This window comes from Haliotis cracherodii, unplaced genomic scaffold, assembly GCF_022045235.1.
Source record: "Haliotis cracherodii isolate W230 unplaced genomic scaffold, xgHalCrac1.p SCAF_15, whole genome shotgun sequence".
Taxonomy (NCBI): domain Eukaryota; kingdom Metazoa; phylum Mollusca; class Gastropoda; order Lepetellida; family Haliotidae; genus Haliotis; species Haliotis cracherodii.
This window is the reverse complement of record NW_027266270.1, coordinates 32,970,535-32,990,789: the sequence shown is the minus strand read 5'-3', so window position 1 is coordinate 32,990,789 and position 20,255 is coordinate 32,970,535. Positions and strand designations below refer to the sequence as shown.

General features: G+C 41.3%; 2 protein-coding genes across 2 annotated transcripts in view; one reads left to right on the top strand and one right to left on the bottom strand.

Moving 5' to 3' along the window:
• Positions 1 to 8,955, bottom strand: part of LOC139461646 (retinal homeobox protein Rx-B-like) — a 35,366-nt gene extending 26,411 nt beyond the window's left edge. Inside the window, exons 1-3 of the mRNA XM_071243110.1 lie at positions 8,949 to 8,955; positions 8,289 to 8,488; positions 6,959 to 7,090 (exon numbers count right to left, since the gene is read on the bottom strand). Coding sequence (XP_071099211.1) covers positions 6,959 to 7,090; positions 8,289 to 8,488; positions 8,949 to 8,955 — 339 coding nt within the window. The remainder of the gene's footprint in view (positions 1 to 6,958; positions 7,091 to 8,288; positions 8,489 to 8,948) is intronic.
• An 835-nt stretch (positions 8,956 to 9,790) lies between these two features.
• On the top strand, positions 9,791 to 10,249 carry LOC139461645 (uncharacterized). The gene has a single exon (XM_071243109.1). The coding sequence runs from the start codon at positions 9,791 to 9,793 to the stop codon at positions 10,247 to 10,249; it is 459 nt and encodes a 152-aa protein (XP_071099210.1).
• Positions 10,250 to 20,255: the final 10,006 nt, after the last annotated feature.

Below are 20,255 nucleotides of genomic sequence, written 5' to 3'. Positions count from 1 at the left end.
GCTACGGACAGACTACCACAGGCTAGGGACAGACTACCACAGGCTAGGGACAGACTACCACAGGCTAGGGACAGACTACCACAGGCTAGGGACAGACTACCATAGGCTACGGACAGACTACCACAGGCTAGGGACAGACTACCACAGGCTAGGGACAGACTACCACAGGCTAGGGACAGACTACCATAGGCTAAGGACAGACTACCATAGGCTAGGGACAGACTACCACAGGCTAAGGACAGACTACCATAGGCTAGGGACAGACTACCACAGGCTAAGGACAGACTACCTAGGCTAAGGACAGACTAACATAGGCTAAGGACAGACTACCATAGGTTAAGGACAGACTACCATAGGCTAAGGACAGACTACCTAGGCCACGGACATTGCGACTTTCGGCTACGAACAGCCCACAATCGGTAACGGACATTTCTAGCATATCATGTATTCAAGGTTTGATAAATATTAGTTTTAAACTCAGTTGGTCACAACATTTATGAACAATGTTCAAGACACCACAAAGGTATCGCAGCTACATCGACATAACGGAACCAGGGCATAGTCGGAGGCCGCACCAACACCTACCAAACAGTGGCTTCGCGGAGCATTCTGCAATGGAGAAATCAAAAGATACAAGTGATTTCTCCCACTAAAACCATGTTATTGTTGATACATAGTTTCTCAGTAATTCCTGGCTCATAATCAATAGCGTGACGTCGTCATTATTATTAATACTAACAAGGCAACTGGCTGAAGAATAGAATCACTGGACTATATCTCGCAACCGTAGCAGACCGCAGGGTATGAGGAGTATATCGTGGAGTTGTCGGTGAGCGATTAGCGGAATTAAATATTTGTTTTGACAGAAAATATCTCCTTCATGCCCCGCAATTCAACAAATAAACATTATAAATGACCTTCCTCTTTTGTCGCTGAACTTATTTTCAATGACGGCAATATTTCCCTCGTTTACCATAGATTCTTACCTTCTTGAATTGTAAATTAATTGAACTGTTGGATGTATAACAGGCAGTCTTTTATCGACCAGTGGTATGCGTGAATCAGAATAGGCGTGTGATTATAAAGTACCTTTGTTCAAAGAATCGCTGGTTCAGTCCGCCTCAGATTATATCTCGAAATCCTATACACTATAACCTGGCATAATATATGGTATTGGACTAGCATGACATTTACAATAAAGAAATACAAGCTCATATTAACCCCATAAGTGGTCATTATTGGTCGGGAAGTGCGTAAAATGTCGTCGAGAAGCCTTTGTTGCAGGAACAGGGAAATGGACAAATGAATACACCACATGAAATCGTCTCTAATAAAGACTCGTGTTCCCTCGATAAAACAAACATGCCATGAAATGTATCATTAGGATGCTAAAACGGCTGAAACCAGTTAAGTGATGTCGGATCTCGCGAGATGGTCACGTGAGATGTTTGTGAAATCGACAAAGCGACGAATCCTAGATAAATGTCGCTGACAGGCTTTTACACAATTTAACCACTTTACAGACTTTTATTTCAATTTATATTTGTCACTTTCATCCGTGCTCGGATATGTAAGTCATGACCTTGACCTTATTTGTGTGACATTCACCTTTGTTTTTTATCTACATCTTCTCTAAAAAAATAGCCTGCGAGGCATTTTGACTGGAATTTCATATAATTTGTCACCTGACAACCTGCAGACATTTTCAGTAGGTGTACTGAGGTTCTTGAAGAAGTTGGTTCATTGCTCTATATGAATGCCTTATGTTAAGCCCATTGTTGGTGTGTCTGGTCTGACATTGCTGGAACATCTTACAAGGATTGGTACACGCCTTCATTACGTCCCACCCAATGTTGAAATGGGATTTACTTCTCCGATCGAGCTACATTAAGTTTCGCGAAAGTATTATGTCGTCTGTGATTTTGAAGAATTTGAGAAGATTGTCATCACAGTAAAATAATTACATTTTAACTGTGTCCATCTTGAAAACCGAACGATTTTTGATAGGGGACCGTTCATTGAATATTTTTGACAGAGATGTATTTTTCGATCAAAGCTTCTTAACCTACAAGTATTTTTTTTATGTACAAGACATTTCACCCAACTCACTCACTCAAGACATCAAGCATGCCCGGGTAGGATGTTTTGTTTTGTCAAATCTCAGGTGAGGTGAAATGGGGTTTAACGTCGCGTACGTGCATGTACGTGTGTGTGTGTGTGGTTGCTTGTACTAGTCCGAACTGATGCCGATTGATAATGCTAGCTCACTGGGATACCACGCCGCAGTTTAACATGAATACCCCACTCAGACACAGCATACTGACTCCGCGCCGACCAGTCCTTGTTTTAGCCCCTTAATGCCGAGTGCCAGACTGGGTAACAACAAGTACCGTCTTTTGGTATGACGCGGTCGGGGATCGAACTCCGGACCCTCCGCTCTCCGGGCGGACGCTCTACCACTAGACCACGGAGGCGGTCTGTCAAATCTGAGGATGTCATGTGTACACGTGCATGATTATTGATCTCCGTATATTCCAACCAACTCCTCATTCTTCAGCGAACTCGGCCACAGCACGCATTCCGTCCACGAGTTTAGAACTAGACTCTCGTACCAGTTAAACGCTTCTGTGTTTACCTGTAGCGTTCGAAACATGGCTGAGGATGACGGGAGCTGCGGATGCTAGGCTTCTCACACTGAGTATGGTTTTACGCCGCTTCTGGCAATATTCCAACAATATCACGGCGGGAGACACCAGAAATGGGCTTCACACATTTTACCCATGTCGGGAATCGAACCCGGGTCGTCGGCGTGACGAGCGATCGCTTTAACCACTAGGCTACCCCCCGGCTCCCGTGCTAAACGAAATGTCACCACATTCACGCGACAGACGGACAAATAGAATAGTTTATTTACATCTCAATCGTAATAACATAGAGCTATATTATACACACAATCCAATAAATCTTAATTGCGACCCATCGTCTCGCGTTTTATGAAAGATGATAAAACAAAACATAGTCATAAAATAATACATAACTAAAAGACATAATCAGTTGTGTCGTGTTAAGATTTATATCCAATAATAAAACTTATCTGCGCATTTAAAGGTGCCTATGCTGTAAAAGGCTGGAACAGGTTTTGGCTACAGAAAAATATCATTCGATGAAAGTAAGGCAAGGTTGGTTGGTTGGTTGGTCTGTTGTTTAACGCCGCACTCAGCAATATTCCAGCTACATGACGGCGGTCTGTAAGAAATCGAGTCTGGACCAGACAATCCAGTGATTAAAATCATGAGCATCGATCCACGCAATTGGGATCGATGACATGTATCAACCAAGTCAGCGAGCCAGACCATCCGATCCCGTTAGTCGCCTTTTACGACAAGCAGAGTCACCCTTTACGGCAAGTATGGGTTGCTGAAGACCTATTCTACCCTGGCGTCTTCACGGGCCAGTATGGCAAGGTGTTGACTTAAAACCAGGCCATATGTCATAACACTTCCTTAAAATATCTTCACGTAAAACCGTTCATAAAGGACAGCTGAATGACACATGTGCCTCATCGTCTACACGGGGGCACGGGTGGCCCAGTCGTCTAAGGCGCCGCGATTCGCTGTGCAGAGTTGCGTCCCTTGGGCACGCCAGGAGCCTATGGTTGTGGGTTCGAATCCCGGTTCGCCCCGATTATGTTTCTAGGTTTGTCAGCACCATACCCGTGCTCGTGGGTTTCACCGAAGTGGTCTGAGACCTGCATCACTTCGGGCTTTCCTCCCACATTAAGCTGACACGCCGTGATATAACTGGAATACTGTTAAAAGCGGCGTTAAACCCAGCTCACTCACACACTCATCGTCTACACAATTAACACAATCAAAACAGTAGATGTGATCTGCCGGGATATTCTCATAGCGTCAAGTCTCTATTCTGAGTGAGATTACGCCCCGTCTACATTTGTCAAATGCGCGTAAATTTGGCGTGAATGTACCTTGACCCACATACTCCCTTTTGCAACTCGACTTTGCGACAAGACAAGGCAACAGTTTCAGCGACCTTAGGTTACATGAATTGTCAATGATTTAAAGGCCGAGGGTTGTGATGTCCACGCCACGGCAACCAGTCTATACTTTACAGTGCGCTTCCATCAACAGGCGTTCACTTTGACGCAGAGCGTGTTGAACTACAATAGATGATAGGTGAGGTGAAATGGGTTTAACGTCGCGGTCAGTATTGCTGTAGTTATATAGGTAGATAGGTGTATGCGTGTGTGTGTGTGTGTGTGTGTGTGCGTGCGTGCGTGCGTGCGTGCGTGCGTGCGTGCGTGTGTGTGTGCATATACTCGTCCAGACCGATTTTGCAGTGCTTTCCCACTTAGATACCTTACTGCAGTTTCATATCGCTACCCCCCTCAGACACAGTATATTGACTCCGAGCCGACCAGTCCTTGTTTTATCCCTTTAATGCTGAGTGCCAGACAGGATGACAAGTACCATCTTTTACCGTATTTTTGGTTAGACGCGGATCGAACCCCGGATCTCTCAGATGATAGGGGTGATAACAGTTGTACTGTTGATTACAAGATCCGTTAAACACCAAACAACAGCATAACAGATAACATGTACGTGACTTAAACACTTGAAATGAGTTGAGGATGTGTAATGTTTTACAATTGTACAAATCTACATAAAATTAATAAATTTCAAGTGATTCAAGGCGATTTGATCGTCCATTAACGCAAAACATATTGTCATTTCTTAGATACTCATGTTTAAACATCTGTTGTTTTTGTTGTTGTATTTTCAACATTCCTGAATTCCCTATTTTTTATATAGTTGATTGGTTGGTTGTTTAACGCCGCACTCAGCAATATTCCAGCTGTATGGCGGCGGTCTGTAAATAATCGAATCTGGACCAGACAATCCAGTGATTGATGTCATGAGCATCGATCCACGCAACTGGGATACGATGACATACATCAAACAAGTCAGCAAGCCTGACCACCCGATCCCGTTAGTCGCCTTTTACGTCAAGCATGTGTTGCTGAAGACCTTTTCTATCCCGAAGACCTATTCACGGGTTACATAGCCAATGGAAAATATTTATTAATAACTGAAAATTAATAACTAATTACTAGTGAATGGATTTATTCAGGTTTCTTCGTGATTGTTTTAAACATGGGGAATCTCAGCCGAGTCTTTAATTTGTCAAACGTTTGTGCTATACACATATTTACAAGGAACGTCAACAGTGAAGTTGGTCATACTACGTTTATATTATGAAAATGTGACTGTCACAGAGACAACCTCAAGTTCGATAACATCAAATAACCTTTAATAGTCATTTATTCGACGACACTGATATTAGTGAATACTTTAGCACTCTCGCTTTGATCTAATCTCGTTAAAATCAGAAAGATCTGACGACACTTCCTAGAAGGTCGCGTCAGGTGAAATTTCTACTCAGCTGATCACCGTCGAGGCTTCTAAATTCTCGGAGATTGCTTTTGATCTTTGAAATATTGTCTCTACCATCGAATGAATGTTGTATGTAAACATCAAGCGCACCGGTGGAAAAAGAGTCATTTCCGGTCATCTAATTTGCATATTTATATCATTGGGGCACAACATGCAAAATTTTATGTCACAAGCTTATATCACGGATAAATGTTTAGTTTAATGACAAAATACCTTTAAAAAATGGTGATGGCTTTACAAAATGATAAACCATTTTACAAAATTAAAATTCTTGACACAACCGAGAGGTGCTTAGTGGGTTAGTGTGGAGATCAATGAATGTGTTTTGAAATTTGGAGTAGAGTAGATACCTCTTATTTGGATTTTGAACGTTTGTATCAGTTGGTTTGAAATAACTCCCTACAACAGTAATACATAAGGACTATATATCTCTTCACCCCGACCTTGACCTTGAAAATAGGTGACAGTGCTTTTTACAAACTGAATGAGTTAAATAAAAACCTTCTATCTGAAATTATGTTTAACATGATCCTGATGAAGCTATGGCGGCAGTCAACTGGTGCAACGTTATTGCCAGCGGGGCCACTCTGAAGAATGGCCGAATACCGCCATTGGCGATATGAGAGACTTCTTGTTTTTATAACCGGTGATGTTTTTCACCTCACAGCTTTTCGACGCCAGTAATATGAAAGAAATGTGACTGCTGTGGCCCTGACATAGTGGTTAATGTATGTTGTACTTCACTGAGAATGTTCTGAAATGATTTCATCATGTTTGATAAGCTGTTATGACAAATTGCCTGTTTCGTGAGTGGGTTATCGACAGCCATTGTTATGTATGCATTGATATGTATAGACTATCGAGATATTGATGCGAATTTCTGATGTCTTTGTGAAAATGCTTGTCAATTTTGAGGTATCTAATGGCATTTGAAACCGGATTGTATTCTTTTTGGGACCAATAAGATCCAATGAAGCATTCTTCGGTTTTATGATAGAATTGAGTTTTACGCCGCTTTAACCAGTGTTACAGTGAAAGATAACAGCCCGAAATGACACTGATCCCAGACATCATCACCATCACCATCACCATCACAATTTCGAGGAAACCACCAAACATGGATGTAGTACTGACAAACCATTAATCAAAATCAATGCCAATCTGGGATTCGAACCCACGATCATTGGATTCTGATTCGACCGACTCTCCTGAGTCGGGTTTGACAACCTAGATCCCTTAGATCCCTTGATCTGGTAATAGTGAGTTCGAATTCAAGATTCACACCGAGTATAGTCCTTCTTTGTTGTCGGCAACATACCATGGTGTGTTTCACCATAAAGGAAATGTCTACGACATGCATCACTTCGGGCTTTCCTCCCACATTTAACAGCCACTCTACAACTACCCGGCGCCGTTACAGATCATTTTACAAATGGCCTCATCCATAACTTGGTTGCATGAAGCTCAAGGTTGCTGACAGTTCTTACCAGGTGTATAGCGGCAGCCTGTGACTGGGTCGGCCAAGACAAAGGGCAGGTAACTCCATAACCGGCTAGAGACAGCGTTTGGCACTGTTTTTCTTTCTTTCTCCACTTCGCACGACGATTTTGAAACCAAACCTGAAAGAGTATCAAATATTTCTTAATAACTCTGATTTAAAACGGCTATAGGTTGCTGAATAGACCGCAGCGATCGTAGCTTCTGTTGGGGCAATGGGATCAGGGCCCGCTTGCACAAAGCGATCTTAGTGCTAAGATGATCTTAACTCCCATACTTTAACATATGCTTACACCAGTCTTAGCGCTAAGATCGTTTTGTGCAAGTGGGCCCAGGCCTCTCGTGTTACTCTTGACATATATAACTCAGCCGACGTTATAAGGTGCCGACCATTTAGTTTTCGTTGTCAAACACACGTTATTTTTCTTGATTCAGGCACTTTGATGAGCAGGAAAACATCAGTAATGCAAATTAGTATTGTAAGTTAGGGAATTTCGATCTTCCCCAAGCACAGAGTTAACTGACTATACAAGTCCAGTTTCCACCCTTGCCGAACTAGGCTGGTATTATGGAGTTATATTTTGGCTGGACTAGCGAGTTTATGCATATAGTCCAATCAAAATCGCGCAACGAAATCGAAATCCGATTCGTAAACTGTCATGCAGATTTCGGTCGATTGCAGGATTTGCAAAACATGTGCACCGCCAACTCGTTGTCAACAGTTATTTTCTAAATCTTTTCATGTTTTTAATCAAGGTGCGCACGTGATTTGACGCACTTCACAATGTAAGACCCGTTTTATCACAATATAGATCTTGATTATCGATCAGATCGTCTTGACTTGGCGCCGCCGTTTTGTTTATAGTGATACCAAAGGAGGAATCTGATTGGTCCATAGGAGAGACTTAGAAGGGACATAACTCGTAATAGCCACTGGTGGCGCTACGATCGAGCCCAGGAATTCCAGCCTAGTTCGGCAAGGGTGGAAACTGGAATTTCAAAGTCAGTTAACTCCCTTACCTCCGGGAGATGCAGGTAAACCTACTCAGTAATGTAGATTAGGGAATTTCCATAAGCAGATTAACACTCATTCGTATTGTAGATTAGAGAATTTCGATACGCCCGTACACCCACATTACTAATCTAAATTCGGGCATTTCGATTCGGAGGTAAACGTTTACATTGCAGAGGGTAAATCAATGCCAGTTTTCTTGATTCGGGTGGAGTAGGGAGGGATGTGTTCGTGGGGGTGGGTTTTCGAATGGACCCTCCGACCAGACTTCAAGACTAGAAGAGTTCACTGCGGTGATATGTTCCTACCTGTATTCGGGACTCGGGTAACTTGATGCGAGAGGCCAGCTTCTCCCTGGTGAAGATGTCAGGGTAGTGCGTCTTCCTGAACGCCCTCTCCAACTCCTGCAGCTGCCGCGTGGAAAACGTCGTCCTGTTTCGTTTTCCCTTCCCGCAGATCTTGTCACTGTAGCGCTCCTTGTTGATAGGTAGGGCAGGGCAGGTGGTTTCTGAAGAATGAGCGAGTGAGTTAGAAGTTTATTACCAATGTAATAGTGAGTGAGTGAGTGTTTAACGCCGCTTTGAACATTATTCCAGTGATATCACGACGTGTAAGCTTGATGTGGGAAGAAAGCCAGAAGTGATGCAGGTCTCAGACGTTTACCACTTTCGTGAAGCCCGCGAGCACGGTGGTAACAAACCTAGAACACAATCAGGGCGAACCGGGATTCGACACCACGATCATTGATTTCTGGTACACCTACGGGAGGTAACTCTGCACAGCGAAGGATAGCCCAAGCGGCACTGACTGTAGAAGTTTACTACTGATGTAAAACCAGTGAGTGAGTGAGTGACACCGCATGTAACAGTAGTTATATCTAGTTATATCACGGCGTGTCAGCTTAATGGTGGAGGAAAGCCCGAAGTGATGTCAACGAATAGACATTGTACATGTAAACGTCAGTCTACTTTCCATTGCGTTGTATTTCATATTCAAATACAAAGGACACCGTATATAACCATGACCAAGTCAGTGAACCAAGAGGAATGCACCTAATGTCTTTTCAATCGACATACCCCAAGACTTGTACAACAGGAAAAAACGATTTTAATAAACAAAACAATTCCGATTCTGTTGAACTCATTAACGTGGAAATTTCGAAAACATAACGTGTTACATACTAATCATGTAAATACTTCCAATAAATATCTCAAGAATTTCTACACGTTTTGTTGGTATTCAAAAAAATATATTTTGTATTTTAAATACTTCCAATAATTATCTCAAGAACTTCTGCACGACGTTTTGTTGGTATTTTTATATATTTTATAATTTATTTATTTTATTTTATTTTATTTTTTTTTTTTGGGGTGGGGGGGGGAAGCACAAAGTGAGGAATTCCTTAGACATATATACTCTTATAATGCATATCCACGACAAACCAAGAATAACGGCGAATCTCAGATTCGAACCCACGATCATAAACTACCGGGCAAAAGAAAGTTTTCACTTTAAAAATAGTTGTATAAAAAGCAAAAAAGCTGGTACAGGTTTGAACCCCTGCAGAAAACATTTGCCCAAATGCAACATGACCACAACCACAACGCAGATTTTCGAACGCAGCTTTCCAAATCATGCATTGTTGAAAACGTGCAAAACGTGATTTTGAGACATTGGTCCAAATGCACGTGCGTGATTGTGGCATAAATACTGACGTTGGACAGAGCAGGCATTCAGTAGGCAAAAAAACACCAAGAATATGCCCAGACCTACACAAGCGCAACGAGACAGAGCGATCGGTATGGCAAATATGGGGGCTACTCAACGTCAGATAGCCAGAACCTTCAACTGCTCCCAGACCACCATCAGCAAGTTGATAATCCGCTACCAACAGACAGGACAGACTCAAGACCAGTCAAGATCGGGAAGACCGAGAGTGACAACACCGGCGGGAGACCGCTACATCCGGCAGATTCACCTCCGAAACAGATGTGTGACGGCGACGTCAACGGCGGCAACAGCACTAGGGCATGCCATCAGCAGACGAACAGTCCTTCGACGACTTCGTACGGGTGGTATACGAGCCTACCGACCCTTCCGTGGAATGGCCTTGACCCGTCTACACCGTCAACGCAGACTGCAATGGGCACGAACTGTACGTCGGTGGCAGCGACGTGACTGGGCGAGAGTGCTCTTTACAGATGAAAGTCGGTTCTGTCTGTTCAGGAACGATGGCAGAGTTCGAGTTTTTCGACGAATGGGAGAGTGACAGGCGCCAAACTGCATTAGAGAAGTTCACCCGTTCGGAGGTGGAGGCGTCATGGTATGGGGTGGCATTTGTGGCCAGATTACAACACGGCTGGTTATCATCCGAGGAAACCTGAATGCTCAGCGATACAGGGATGAAGTGTTGAGACCTATTGTGGTGCCCTTTATTGAACATGAGCCAAGAGGATTAATTTTGCAACAAGACAACGCAAGGCCTCACACCGCCCGAATTGTTCAAACTACTTGAAACAACGTTAACGTCAACGTATTGCCCTGGCCACCATGTTCTCTAGACATGAATCCCAATGAACATCTCTGGGATCATCTTGATCGGCAGCTGAGACAACATGTACCGCCTCCAGCGAACCGACAGGAACTTGAACAGACTCTATTGAACTTATGGAACAGGATTCCTGTTGACGTTATCCGCCGACTGACGACGTCAATGAGGAGGCGTGTGTTGGCGTGCATGGATGCCCAGGGTGGTCACACTCTCTACTGATGACGTGTTACCTGACTACTGTGTCATTAATGGACTCTTCGTGCACTTTTTCAATGAACTCTGATTTGTGTATTTTTTTAATTTGGACCCCTTGACTCTTTCTTTGTGTATTGCGGAGAATGCAATATCGGCATTACAATGCATTTTCATTCTAATTCATTGAAAATGATAGCTGTTTATAAATTAATCATCATAAATCTCGCGTATGCCTTCGTTTTTGGTGTTTGGTCAAGTGAAGTCGGTGGAAACTTTCTTTTGCCCGGTAGTTTAGTTTTCTGGCACCCTGAAGGGACGCAACTCTGGACAGCAAATCCCCTTGTGTGAGTCAGTTCCAGAATGATATCAGACATCTGTGACTCAAAAACAATTGACTTAATACAAATATTGGAAAGATTTCGCTCTCTTTCCTATGGCTTAAATGTAGATGAACAACGTTATGGTATTGAAAATGCAGCTAAGCGTCTATTATCGTGTAGACAGTGTGGCCGAACAGTTGTCGAAGACGTATATAATTTTGTTTCCGTCTGTCCACACTTCAAATAAAGAGACACTATACATATCCCATTTTCATACATAATCCCAGATAATACATATTCCTTGATTCAAGACCGCCTCCGTGGTCTAGTTGTAGAGCGTCCGCCCGGAGAGCGGAAGGTCCGGGGTTCGATCCCCGGCCGCGTCATACCAAAAGACGTTAAAAGATTGTTGTTGTCTGGTGCTCGGAATTAAAGGGGGCTAAAACAAGGAGTCAGTATACTGTGTCTGAGTCGGGTATTCATGTTAAACTGCGGCATGGTATCTCAGTGAGCTAGCACTATATATCGTCATCAGTCCGGACTAGTACAAGCAGACACACACACACATGCGTACATGCACGTCGCTATATAACTGCAATAATCTTAGACGCGACGTTAAACATTTCACCTCACCTCCCTGATTCAACATGCGTATATTACTTGAGTGAACCAGTAATTACACATTATCCTAAAAAGATGTCAATACTTTTACATCCTCTCAAACCACTAGAGTATTTGTTAATGGTATATTTCCAGCTATATGACGGCGGTCTGTAAATAATCGAATCTGGACCAGATAGTCCAGGGATTGACATCATGAGCATTTGGGATACGATGACATGCATCAACCAAGTCAGCGAGCCTGGTCACCCGATCCCGTTTCTCGCCTCTAAAGACAAGCATAGTCACCTTTTACGGCAAGCATGGGTTGCTGAAGACCTATTCTAACCCAGATCAGCAGGTACAGTTAACCCTTAATGAAACAAAGTGACTTAACTATATGAAATGATGCACGTTTGCAATGTTAAGATTAACGCACGCCCAACTGGACATTCGTTACAAATAATGTTCGAACCAGCAAAGTATCATTACTTGTAACGAATGCGCATTTACGCTGCGTTATCTGACTTAAAATACTGCGTAATCAGATTTAAAATACAGCAAAAAAACTAAAAAGTATCAATAAATTAAAAAACAAATTAAAACACTAATATGCTGCATGGAAATATGCTATTACACGTCACTACTGTTTCAACTGTAGATTATCTGTAACGACATGCCAGTTTACTTACTCTACGCAGTGAAAACTTTATGCTCGTGCATTAATTCAAAGCACGAGCATCACAGATGTTTGTGCCGATCTAATCGCACAAAACGCACGTGAAGTATGAATATACAGGCTAGTTCGAATAAAGCACAAAGTTAAAGAATGTATTACAAAAGTACTGCATGAAATTCCCGTGCAACATATTTATTTTGCAAAAATTTATTGATTAATTTTAAGACTATAATTTAAATTTATTTACGCAGTATTTTGTTATTTTTGAAGCTGTATTTTAAGTCAGATAACGCACGTGTTACAGGCCAACGTCACGAATAATTATACAAGTACTGGCAAGCTTCGCTGGCCCGTACATTGTTTCAAACGAATGTACAGTTAATAATCCTTAACTGAGACCAGAGTCGGTACAACTAGCAAGGATACAGCACTCGTTGTTTGTTTACGAACTCGTTTAATTGTGCTGACAATCTAAAGGTACACAATACACAGAAAAAAATGACATCATGAAAAACATTAAAGCTAATGGGGGACAATCCTTACTTGGAAACTATTCTGAATTTCGGTAAATGTAATTGGAACTATTTCATCATGTACACAGATTTATAAAAAAAAAGGTCTATAAAGTTTGTGTGGAAGTATTAAGGCCTAGCATATTTTAAATTTCTTGTACAATATACACCCTTTACTTGTTACTTTAATAACATGTTATGTATGATAGCTTGTAGCCATATTGTACGTGAAGAGAAACCCTATAGTTAGTGGGTTAGGTTTAACCTCGCTTTTAACAGTATTCCAGTTATATCGCGGCGTGTCAGCTTAGTGTGGGAGGAAAGCCCGAAGTGATGCAGGTCTCACCACTTCGGTGAAACCCTAGATTCGAACCCACAATCATAGGTTTCTGGCGTGCCCAAGGGACGCAACTCTGCACAGCGAATCGCGGCACCTTAGACGACTGGGCCACCTGTGCCCCCAGAAACCCTATAAAACGATAAACTTTTGTCCAATTGATTTGACTGTCAATAAAATAAGTTGAAATCAAATCGAAGGCAGTTATTATTATTTCACGAAAATTAAACAATATCTCACTATTACTACATAAATCTAATCTTGCCTCAGCAAAACACAATAACCTTTCGGCCATAATGACATATATTGAGCAATTTGGCATTCCCGATACACGTCTCCCTTTCTTATTAAATATATATTTGTAATATTTATAATTTTAGAAGTTAAAAATACAAGAAATTCACTGAATGTCACCAGTGGTCTTACCAGCTGTTGAAGTAGAACTTGTGTCGACAGCTGGTCGATTTGGCCCTTCGTGTAGATCCAACAGCGCTGAGATGGAAAACTTTAACATGCTTGTAGGAGTTGCCTCCCTTTGACTGTTTGGTACCACATTAACGCCAAGGTCATTTTCGGCGTTGTTCAAACAACTTTCATGATGTTCCTCCGCCTCATCTGAGTTCTTCGTGTTGTCATCTAATTCCGACTGAATATTTTCACCGATGGTCGGAAGCGACAGGTCCCCAGATTGTGTTGAGGCCATACTGGCTTACTAGCAGATTTAATCTAAACATGAATTCGTTGTGACTTTATATATCGTTTGAAAACAATTACACTTTGATAAAGAGACGAGTTCCTGTTTAATCTCCTGTTCGCTACATCCACCACGTCATTTACAAGTCTTCACTTCCAAAAACGCCTTAAATGTGGTTAATTACCCTCCCTAGCAAGGGACATTCTACTAGCTCAAAAATCAATCTATCAAATCGTCTCTTTGTAGGGCTTTCATTTCTAATCGGGCATCAGAAGAGAAGATTTGATGAAGATGACGACGGCAGATATGAAAACACTTGTCTATTATAAAAGCATCGTCCCTCGAGAACAATTAAGTGTATAACCCGCGGCGATTGCGCGGCCAATAAGGGAATCGTACGGCTTCTCCACGCGCAGAACCACCGAGTTGATTCCGTTCTTCATCTTCACCTGATATTAGGAAAACCTACAATTACGGTAATAATTTGGTCAGATTGTCACTTGTTTCAAAGATCTAGGATGGGCGTAGGAAACTAAAAGCAATATCAAGGCATAAATTCGGTTCTAATTTCCTGATTATAAAGTTGAAGTGTGCATAAACTTTGGATAATCGATGAAGTTGAGCTGTCTTGGATAATTAGATTTGAATATTACTGATATTAAATTTACTGGCATGGCATTTCTTTTGAAGGCGCCAGTCTCACACATTATATTATCCGCAGATCAAAGTCTGATTTAACCTAAATTTGTTTTTGTCTCATTCGTGTAGCTCTCTTGCGCTTCCTTTTGCTGCTGCAACAACGATGACGATTTCGCCTCCGTATGTTTTTTTTGTGATAGTAAGTTTTATCATTCTTGTGAACTCTTGCACATGACAAACGAAATGAATCTGTATATTCTAATTAAAACTGCTACTTTTAGAATTACTGTTTGATTGTAATTCTATGAAACTATACTTAGAATTTCAATATCTAATACAAAGTATTCATGTAGATTATAGTAAAATGTTACCCTATATGAAACTATACCTCAGAATTTATAACCATTTTTCATTTGCTTGAAACATAGGTAACATGAATTACAAATAAAAATTGAATATCTTATTTAAGCACTGACTTAATGTTTGTTTATTTTGTTTTTTGTTTTTTCGTTTGTTTAAGTGATGTGAAATGTGAATTGTTTAACGTCGCGTTCAATATCATTACTGACGCCTTTCCTCCCACATCAAGCTGACACGTTGTGTTATAACTTTAATCCTCTTTAATCCTTGAAATAGAATCACAAAATATGATTAATTAACGAGGATTGCTGCATGTGGGCTTATACTTATAATATGAAAACAACCTATTCCGCCGAAAAGGAATATACATGTAACTTACAGTCATGAAAAACATTGCAAAGTGCGCTTTTTCAAGAAATGACTGACTGGGACGCAATTTAAATATTTCTTCAATTGTCATCTGAAGTTTTCAAAATGTGTTTGGTCATGTGTCCCACAAATTAATGAAATTTCCGTCACCTAAATTAAAACCCATGGGGGGACCTACTATTTGAAGCAAATGTTTTCAAGTAATAAGACAAAAGTACCAAGATAACCTCCAAAATCAACTTAATAGAAAATTTACAATGATGTCCTCATTAATACACGTTCATAGCCATGATGAGGACAAATGGCATAGTAATTTTTAAAGTGAAATGTACGTTACCGTTATAGAAACCCAATCACAAGCTTAAACATGAAAACATCAGTAAATCACATTCACTGACAGGATCTTTACAAACTACAGCTGTTTGTACGGTCTTGTTTAAAAAGATGAATGTCAAACCTTATCAATAGTTTTTTAATGCACGTTACTGAAATGTTCGTTACCAACTTATATGAAACTACCCATTTTCGTAAAATTAGCTTTGTTTTAAGGATACCATGTGCTACCTTTAGTCCTCCAGAGGCTGCAAGCAAGCATCCAAGATTGGTAATGCTGGACACGAAAACATTCCGGACTGTTTATCGCCGACAATAATTGGTATGTATGGCAGATAGTGTGTTTCTTGTTCATGTTATTACATTTGTTTGTGATCTTGAGTTAAAACCATTGGATATGTTTCAAAAAGATGAAAAATAGCTGCATTTATATGTCAAGTTGAGATACCGCTACATCTTGTCGAACAAAGAAGGGGAAATGTACGTTACCGCATGTAACGTACATTTCATAAAAGGAGCCATTTCAAAATTATGTACGTGTTGGATAATGTAGATGTTTTCTGCTAAACTTCTGACATATAGAAAAAACAAACTATTATTCAGTTAATAATGTTTTAAAGAAGACAATTGTCTTTCCACAAACATGTAATGAATGGGAGTCATTAGACTTTTCCTCCTGAGCTCAACTTTACCTTCAACTGAATGTGATGTAAAACTATTATTAAGGAGCGATTTGGGAATAGGATCTGATGACAATGATAATGTTTGATCATTTAATCTCAAGAATGAAGTGATATGAGGCTTAAATAACATACTAAGTCAAACAGATAAGTATGAAACATGTCTTCGTTCTTTATGGATGTTTGATATGTTAGTTACATATGATATCTTCGGGGGCACGGGTGGCCCAGTCGTCTAAGGCGCCGCGACTCGCTGTGCAGAGACCTATGATTGTGGGTTCGATTCCCGGTTCGCCCCGATTATGTTTCTAGGTTTGTCAGCACCATATCCGTGCTCGTGGGTTTCACCGAAGTGATAAACGTCTGAAACCTGCATCACTTGGGGCTTTCCTCCAACATTAAGCTGACACGCCGGGATATAACTGGAATAGTGTTAAAAGCGGCGTTAAACCCAACTCACACACACACGTGCGCATATGAAATCTTCGTTACTTGTTGGTAACTGTATAGGTATATTTCAAAGGATTGTTTTAAGTCTGCATTTTCTCCCTGATAAATGTTTCCGGCCAAATCTAGTGGTCTTATGAGTTTGACACTTTCATTTTATACATCAAATTATTTGTTCCCATTCAAAATCTCTTAACGTAGCGGAAAGTATAATGAAAGAAGTAACATTATTTCAACTTGTTAACCTATATTTTATGCAAGTAAAGAACTTGTTCAGATATTCTTGTTTTGATTAGCAATGTGTCTGCTGAGAACAGTCTAGTGGTAGAGCGCCCGCCCGGAGAGCCGAAGATCCGGGGTTCGATCCCCGGCCGCGTCATACCAAAAGACGTTTAAAGATGGTACTTGGTGTTACCCTGTCTTCCGCTCGGCATTAAGGGGCTAAAACAAGGACTGGTTGGCTCGGAGTCAGTATACTGTGGGTATTCATGTTAAACTGCGGCATGGTATCTCAGTGGGCTAGCACAATTAATCGGCATCAGTCCGGACTAGTACAAGCAGCCACACACACACACACACACACACACACGTACATGCACGTCGCTATGTAAGTGCAATAATCTTGGACGCGACGTTAAACCCCATTTCACCTTACCTCACCTCACCTCACCTCACCTGCTGAGAACATTGTTTGAAACCAAGGTGGCCTTATATACAAATCAGGCAATTTTTTGTACGTTACAATTGTTGTGGAGTTTGGAATATCATGTAGAGGTCGGATATATAGTTGTAGCCATAAACAATCCGAGGATATGATCTCCAATAATTGCAGGTTTGGGGAGTAACCATTGTAAGGATTAGACTGAACCTAATTCATTTTCATTGAATTCGAGGTTTTACCGTTTGAAATATTTGAAAGAAAAACAGTCAGTTGTCGGGGAAAATCCTATTCTTAAAAACATGTGACATGGTGTCTGTTATTGGAATTACTTAAAATATAATATATACTGTATAGTATTTGAAAATACATAAAGTATTCTCCTGTTGTATTTTGCTGCTTTATATCAAGTATTATCTTCGTTTCCTTAATCTGTAACATACATTTCGCTACATGTTCCTTCAGAAGTGGACCCACTAATAATACAACCTAATTTGAAATCCTGCAAATGCTTCAAAACCAAATAAGTTACATGTGTGCCCTATTAAGTTCATTTGTGTGAAATGTTGGGGTAAAACGGCTCGTCTTAATGAACATGAGTGCTTTACGCATTTCTGAACACTGATTGGTTACCCGTGGTCCATGACGATCTCGATATTACAAATTACATTAATTACATGATAATACATTTCTTCAACCTCAACAAAGAGACATAAGAATGGTGGAAGCTCATCGGATGTCGTTATTTGGAAATACCCATGATGGTAATAGTTTCATTAAAAAAGGCCGTGATATAACTGGAATACTGTTAAAAGCGGCGTTAAACCAAACTCACTCACTCATTAAAAAAGGTATCCCTGCATGCAGTGAAATGATTTTCGGATTTCGGATTGCGTTGATAGTACGATTGCTACTCCCTTGTTGTCACCCATGTTTCCTGGTATAACCAACACTAAGGTGTCAGCCAGGGAGTGCAAAGTTCGATATTTAGGAGGGACAATCCTCTTGGCGTTCCCGGGACCAGTAAGGACTCAGACACGGTTTACAGACACGGGATTTGGCGCTCCCGGTACCGGGCAAATAATACGAGAACAAAGGAGTACCGAGATAGAAAGTGTGCCATTACAGGAAAGAATATATATCATAAAACGGTACGCATTCACGGTTCACCGCACTTACAGGTCATCTGTCGATTTGGCGTCCCCTGTACCAGCAGCAGAATCTCTCGATTCATGAGTTCGGCCTTCCCGGGACTATCTGAAACTCAGATTTGGCGTTCTCGGTACCAGCAGCAGAATCTCTCGATTCATGAGTTCGGCCTTCCCGGGACTATCTGAAATTCAGATTTGGCGTTCTCGGTACCAGCAGCAGAATCTCTGGATTTATGAGTTCGGCTTTCCCGGACTATCTGAAATTCAGATTTGGCGTTCTCGGTACCAGCAGTAGAATCTCTCGATTCATGAGTTCGGCCTTCCCGGGACTATCTGAAACTCAGATTTGGCGTTCTCGGTACCAGCAGCAGAATCTCTCGATTCATGAGTTCGGCCTTCCCGGGACTATCTGAAATTCAGATTTGGCGTTCTCGGTACCAGCAGCAGAATCTCTCGATTCGTGAGTTCGGCCTTCCCGGGACTATCTGAAATTCAGACTAGGCGTTCCCTGTCCATAACCAACCCTGCACCTGTGTATTTCTCGTCATTCGCTTGATGCTCAGTTAATGGATTTATTACAGGTATAATTAGTGATAGCACCACAGATTAACTGACAAAGGTTCCCATTCTTGGGTCTGGGGTAAGTATTCAGTCTAAATCCAGGGATGCAGTGGAGTGAAATGTGTGTTATGTAATATGCACGTTACAGCACAGGAACGACCAGTTGAGTTAAAAGACACTACGTTGACTGATCTTGCACAGTGGATTTGTCAAAAGTAAGTGTTTATAAATGTAAGTTTACTCAAGCAGATGGAATACGCCCATATCTGACCCGTGAAGATTCCGGGGTAGAATAGGCCTTCAGCAACCCATGCTTGCCGTAAAAGGCGACTATGCTTGTCGTAAAAGGTGACAAACGGGATCGGGTGGTCAGGCTCGCTGACTTGGTTGATGCATGTCATCGATCCCAATTGCGTGGATCGTTGCTCATGATATTAATCACTGGATTGTCTGGTCCAGACTCGATTATTTACAGACCGCCGTCATATAGCTGAAATATTGCTGAGTGCGGCGGTAAACAAACCAACCAACCAACGCCCATATTTGGTGGTAAATTTAAGTGCACGCTTTGCCCAAAGGATTAGCCAAGAAAACATGTTGGTTGGTAGGTTGGTTGGTTGTTTAACGCCGCACTCAGCAATATTCCAGCTATATCACGGCGGTCTGTAAATAATCGAGTCTGGACCAGTCAATCCAGTGACTGATATCATGAGCATCAATCCACGCAATTGGGATCGATGACATGCATCAACCAAATCAACGAGTCTGACCAATACATGTACGTTGTTTGCTCATTGTTATCTAACTCAGTGGATTTTTTTAAAGAACCGTTGACATCATGAAAAGAGTATGCATATAACTTTGGTAGGCTGTTTTACGATATTTGCAGTGTGCTTTCATTCATTTCATGAAGCATTGAACAGAATCATACTTGTTCCTCTACGTTTTCGTTGGGAAGTTCTTTGATACGAAACAGACAACACTAGTTCCTTGTTGCCACAAGCCTGTTCGTTTGTAGGCCTGAATATGCTAGTTATTGTGTAATATTCGACTCACTCAGGCAATAAAATGTCTTAATATTTCATTTCACAAACTGACTGAAAAACATCTGTCCATTAATACTTTGCAGATAAATAAATTATATATGATAACACTATCAACAGATGGTAAGCGACGATTCAAAATTGGC